Genomic DNA, 5,974 nt, shown 5'->3' on the forward strand with positions numbered 1-5,974 from the left:
TCATATAATCGAATTTAGGAGAACAAACCCAGACGGATCTGTGAAGATCCGTCTTCCACAGCCTTTGAGCTTCGCCGGAGAAGAGAGGGGCGGAGGTGCTGGTGGCGTCGTCTGGTTGCTGCTGTTGCTGGTGGCTTTCACGGCTGCTCGCTGAGGAGCTCTCGCCGGTCGGAGGTGCTGCTGGACGCCGGTGGAGCCTGCTGCTGTTTCTGTCCGGCTGGAGCTGCTGCTGTCACCGGAGCTCGCTGGTGTTGTTGTCACTGGCTGGAGCTGCTGGTGGCTGTCCTCGCCGGCTGGAGCTGCGTGAGGCTGCTGCTGGTCGCTGGTCGGAGCAGCTGGTGGTCCTGCGAAGAGAAATAAAAAGGAAAAATAGGAAGGGAGAAGGAAGGAGAGGCGGAGAGAGAAAGAGAAGAGGGAGACGAGAGAGAGGAAGCTGCCACCGACTTACCAAAGATATAATATGTAGAAAATCTGCTTAGGACAATAATTAGGGGAGGAGGGATCGATTTACAATAACTATTAATTAATAGCAAGTAAGATCATTCACTAAAAGAGAAATAAGGAAATTTGTTCATGCTTCCATTTATAAAATTTAAAATTTACAGTATGCAAATTCCAATCAAAATCTGTCAAGCATAGGGGCAGAAATGAAGATATCACTTAGAAATGAAATGAAGATTAACAGTTTCGACAATTTAGCAGGCCAACAATCGACTATACAACGTCATCATACTAATGAAGCAAAATCTAATCAATCAAAAATTTGCAATGCTTAGGACAAAAATTCACAGCCGTTAATCATTTTTATAATAACACAAACATGCAAAATCATATATTCATAATCAAATAGAGAAATCATATAATCGAATTTAGGAGAACAAACCCAGACGGATCTGTGAAGATCCGTCTTCCACAGCCTTTGAGCTTCGCCGGAGAAGAGAGGGGCGGAGGTGCTGGTGGCGTCGTCTGGTTGCTGCTGTTGCTGGTGGCTTTCACGGCTGCTCGCTGAGGAGCTCTCGCCGGTCGGAGGTGCTGCTGGACGCCGGTGGAGCCTGCTGCTGTTTCTGTCCGGCTGGAGCTGCTGCTGTCACCGGAGTTCGCTGGTGTTGCTGTCACTGGCTGGAGCTGCTGGTGGCTGTCCTCGCCGGCTGGAGCTGCGTGAGGCTGCTGCTGGTCGCTGGTCGGAGCAGCTGGTGGTCCTGCAAAGAGAAATAAAAAAGGAAAAATAGGAAGGGAGAAGGAAGAAGAGGAGGAGAGAGAAAGAGAAGAGGGAGACGAGAGAGAGGAGGCTGCCACCGGACTGCGTGGTGGCCATCCTCGCCGGCGAAGTGGAGGCAGAGAGATGGAGGCAGCGGCTGTTCTTTTTTAGAGATGAGAGAAAAAGAGTGAATAGATTTAGGTTTGGAGTCTTTAGTTTTAAAAATAGGAAATAAGAGGATTCAATCTCAACCGTAGGATTAGTTTAAATGAGCGGCTAGGATTTAACTTAAAAGATGGACGGATGAGATTAAATGGAATCAAAAATTCTGAAAATTAGATTGAAAATTGGAATGGCCAAATCTGTAATAAAGCTGGCTAGAATTGAAATGAAAGGATAAAAATTGAAATTGAATAGGCTAGAATTGGAATGAATTAGAATAAAATGGGCTAAAATTTAAATGATTTGGGGGAAAATTTAGGAATTGATATCCAATTAATAAATTTTATATTTTAAAATATTTTCATATACATTATACACATCTAAGTTTCTTAAAACATTTAAATAAGTAATTATTACGAGTTTAACTATCCATAAATATAATAATAAAATCATTTAATAATAATTACAATAGATTTTTAAAAATCCAGCTTACTAAAATATATTATTTTTAGACAAAAATCAACTAAAATCTTGAACTCGAAATATTTTAAAAAATACATATTTAATCGAATAGCATTCCTAAAAAGGGTTAAAGGTCGGTCAAAATTGGGTGTCAACATTACATACAACACACATTGTCCAGGTTCATACCCCAACTCTTTCAGACAATCCCTCAATTCAAAATAAGATAACCTATCTATATCAACATCTAAAAACTCATAAACTCCTCCACCATGATATGGTTTTCCCCTTGTATTCCTTTTTTCCAATCTTAATAACACCACTGTGGTAAAATCTCAAAGTAATCAATTCAAAAGACATTTTAACTTGAAAATAATGTTATCAGTTAACCCTCAACAACAACGACAAAACATATACAACAACAAAATTCATATAACAACAACGGAGAATCATGTGAATGAAAGACGACATACAGTAAACTTGAAAAAATAAAATAAAGACGAAATAACCCTAAGACTAAAAAAGTATGAACTATGAAGTAACCCTAGAAATGTTTGACTGACCTTTCAAATATGGAGACGACAACAAATTATGAATGATGAACGCCTCGATTGTACCCACCAAACCCTAGTAACCACCGATTTGCTTCCACCAAACGATGAACGCCTCGATTGACAATGTTCTTCAAATATAACTACAAGGATGCTTCAAAAACACCAATAAATTGAAGAAAATTTTAGCTAAAATTAGGATTTACAGATGAATTTTTTCGATTAGGTTTTGGTGTTCTTAGAGAAAGGAAACGGGTGGGTGAAATAAATGGACTAGGGTAAAATAAAATGGATTTGGGTGAAAAGAATCAGGTTTGGGTGAAAAGAAACGGGTTTGGGTCAAAAGAAACTGGTTTGGGTCAAATGAATTGGATTGGGGGTCTTTTATTACGTGACTTAACTAGGAGGCGAGTGGCTTTCACTCTAGGCATAATGTCTTGGGTTGGGTGACGGAAGGGGGAAATAAATATACTTTTATGTACTTAAGGTGTGTAATAGGTCACCCCATTAGTTAAAGTGTATAAATGACTTTTGGGTATACGTTTAGGGGGCAATTTATGCCTTTTGCCTTATATATATTAGTTTCTTTTTCTACAGTTTATGACAAGACATGTATAGATGGTTCTTTTTCATAAAGCTACCAGAAAATTAAAATTAATTTCCCTTTTTGCTTGTCTTTTCTTTTCAAATCAAAATTTGTAATTAATTGGATTTAAAAAACGATTTTTTTTTATCAAAGTAAGTTATTATTTAAATCAAATCATCAAATTAATATATATTTTTGAAGTATTACAAAACTAGAATAAACGTGTTTTTCAGTAATGTTTTATGCTATATTTTATTCAAAATAAACAAATATCAAATGTTACTTTCAATAACGTTTTATAATTCATTACTCTGAAACACATTTTATAACTAAAAAGTTACTCATGGTAACTTATCTTTAGAATTCTAGTGATTTTTACATATATATCTATTTTTCTTGTAAAAAATTATTAAGTACTTTAGTCTACCCCGTAGAATATTAACTATATTTGCCTCTGCCTCCAACACCTTTGTTGCTAATTTTCATATGTTGAAAAAATTGATATTTGGTATCTATTTTTAACTATCAATTATCGAATTATCAAACCCAAAATTCAAAAATTTCAAATCGAATATTGAATGCCCACCCCTAAAAGCAAGTATAGTGAAACAGGGCATATTGTCAACTCTTGGATTAGATTCTTAAAGAGGAAAATCAACTGCACAAAATGGTTTCTTCTCTCTAATCTATGAAAATATATCGTAATATTTATTGGAAACAATCACCCTACCTCATACAAAGTAGGATAAGATCTGCGTACACTCAGTTTTCTCAAATTCTATAAATAAAATCATACTGAGTATGTTATTATTGTTGTAATTCAAAGATTGATCAATTCAATTTCGCCATTGGAAAAGCACTTAGCATAGAATGAATAAATGATATCACACTCATAAGTTATAAAGAGTCTTATGTAAACTACTTTTTATAAGTTCGAGTAAAATTAAAGTAAGAGAAAACTTTCCATATAATAGTAGAATATATTGTATTCGCGCGTATAATAAATGTATTTGAGAATAATAATATTTTCTCTGTTTCAATTTATGTGATTTACTTTTCTTTTTAGTCAGTCCAAAAAAGAATGACACATTTCTATATTAAGTAACAATTTAACTATAAAATGTCTATTTTACCCCTAATGAAATGATTTACAACTACACAAATTTCTATCATTCATTTTGGACCACAGGTTTTAAAAGTCTTCCTTTCTTTTTTAAACTCCGTGTTGAGTCAAACTACCTCACATAAAATGGGACAGAGGAAGTAGTGAAATACATTATATTCACGTTCTCTTAAGTGTATTAACTATTAACATATACACCATCTCAATAACGGAATATATTATATCCCTTATATAATAATAATAATAATAATAATAATAATAATAATAATAATAATAATAATAATAATAATAATAATGATGAAATACAGTCTAGAAAACAATGAGTCAGCGAAAAGCAAAATTTATAGATAAACAACAAAAATTTCATGTTAACCCATTTAACGATAGATTATAAGAAAATATAATTAGCTAGGATCTTTAATTTTAGCAATATATCCACACAAAAATAAGTATATGCACATATATTTGCTATCAAAATAATTGACTTGTTGAGTCAGCAGACTTCTCCTTATCTTTCCATGAGTGGCCAACAATATTGTGTGTTGAAAGACCAAAACAAGACCACACACTAAATTATATTACATTATATTATATATGAATATTTGATCACATTTTCTCTTATAAATTTACAGGTGACCTGTCGTATAGAAACAACAAACCAAAAAAAGAAACAAATAAATAAAAAAGAAACAGCCAAAGCAAAGAGGTGTTTCTTTTTCTAAATATTCTTGTTCCATGCTAAACTATTACTCTTTATTCTTTGCTACACCTCAATTTGAATGCCATGATTTACATAATATTTTATAGTGTAAAGGGAAAAGTGAATAAAAATATGAAAAAACACAATTGTTTTTGTTTCTGTTGTTTCAAATTTAAATCACCTTTTGTTTTTTTTTTCCTTTATTTTTTTTTGTTTATAACAACTTACATGCTTCAGAGAGTCTCACAACATCTCTACCAAAGTAAGATTTTCCCACTCTGTTTTTAACGAACTAGCTCACTGGAAAAATAGATTCTCACTAAAACACTAACATGTGTGAAAATACTATTAGTTATTTTTTTCATTGATAGAATTAAAATATTTGTGAAAATAGTCACCGAACGTTTTTCAATAGAAAATTTCAATGGAAAAATACTTAATGTTTAGTAGTGTATGTTTCAAAGTTTTGTGTGATTTTTGACTTGATGTAGAGGTTAAGAAAGTAAAGAGCCTTTTGAATCTTATAGTCTTAAATTAAAAATGCGTAAAATATATCATAGTGCCCGTTAACTTTTTGATTGTAAACATATCATGTGAAAAATTAGAACTAAAGAATCACCAAAAAATGAAAGAAACGTTCTTCTTAAAATGAACTAAAAAAAAAGAGTAAAACAATCAAATAAAAAAGGAGAATATTATAAGTGTTTTCTAAGGCATAATACATAATTATGTTCTTTAGCTTGGCCTCATCTGAAATCTATGCTCTTCCATTTTGGATTTGGACATGTAGACACTTATAATGAGAGTTGATGTTGCATAATTTCCCTTTTATTGGCTTGTCTTTTCTTTTCAAATCAAATTCTGCAATGAATATATTTCTTTGGATTAATAATAATATGAATTGAAATTAAAAGGAAACAAAGTTTTTTTTTTTAGGAATTACATTTGAAGAAAGAGGAATGGAACACTCAACCAGTGAGATTACCCCAACTAATGACCAACTTTCACTACATTCTCAACTGAAAAAGATGAGGTCTCTCTCAACTATATAAATTTGTTTTTGATTTCATTAGTTCACTTTTCTTTAATTTTGACAATTAAATATATAATTTAATTTGGTGTACCCTATGATTTTCTATGTGGATGAATTTCAAGAGATTGTAAAATTTCTTAGGCTACTTCTCCTTTCATA

General features: G+C 32.8%; 1 protein-coding gene and 1 long non-coding RNA gene across 2 annotated transcripts; one reads left to right on the top strand and one right to left on the bottom strand.

Moving 5' to 3' along the window:
- On the bottom strand, nucleotides 1-1,315 carry LOC102606255 (uncharacterized protein DKFZp434B061-like). The gene is made up of 4 exons (XM_015315005.1): nucleotides 1,297-1,315; nucleotides 884-1,199; nucleotides 449-516; nucleotides 1-344 (listed from the first exon to the last, which is right to left on the bottom strand). Exons 1-4 carry the CDS (start codon nucleotides 1,313-1,315, stop codon nucleotides 1-3), a joined length of 747 nt encoding a protein of 248 aa, XP_015170491.1.
- A 3,383-nt stretch (nucleotides 1,316-4,698) lies between these two features.
- LOC107063315 (uncharacterized) lies at nucleotides 4,699-5,974 on the top strand. Its single transcript, XR_001475196.1, has 2 exons — nucleotides 4,699-4,788; nucleotides 5,719-5,974. It is a non-coding gene; the product is annotated as an uncharacterized lncRNA (long non-coding RNA).

The sequence above is a fragment of the Solanum tuberosum genome, unplaced genomic scaffold (assembly GCF_000226075.1).
Source record: "Solanum tuberosum cultivar DM 1-3 516 R44 unplaced genomic scaffold, SolTub_3.0 scf00330, whole genome shotgun sequence".
In the NCBI taxonomy this organism is placed as follows: Eukaryota; Viridiplantae; Streptophyta; class Magnoliopsida; order Solanales; family Solanaceae; genus Solanum; species Solanum tuberosum.

Excerpts from the sequence above, each read along its gene's own strand:
- LOC102606255 (XM_015315005.1), bottom strand. Across the intron at positions 517-883 it reads ATCTTCACAGATCCGTCTGG|TTATTGTAAATCGATCCCTC; the intron begins GTTTGTTCTCCT and ends ATTAATTAATAG. Across the intron at positions 345-448 it reads TTCTACATATTATATCTTTG|GACCACCAGCTGCTCCGACC; the intron begins GTAAGTCGGTGG and ends TTCTCTTCGCAG.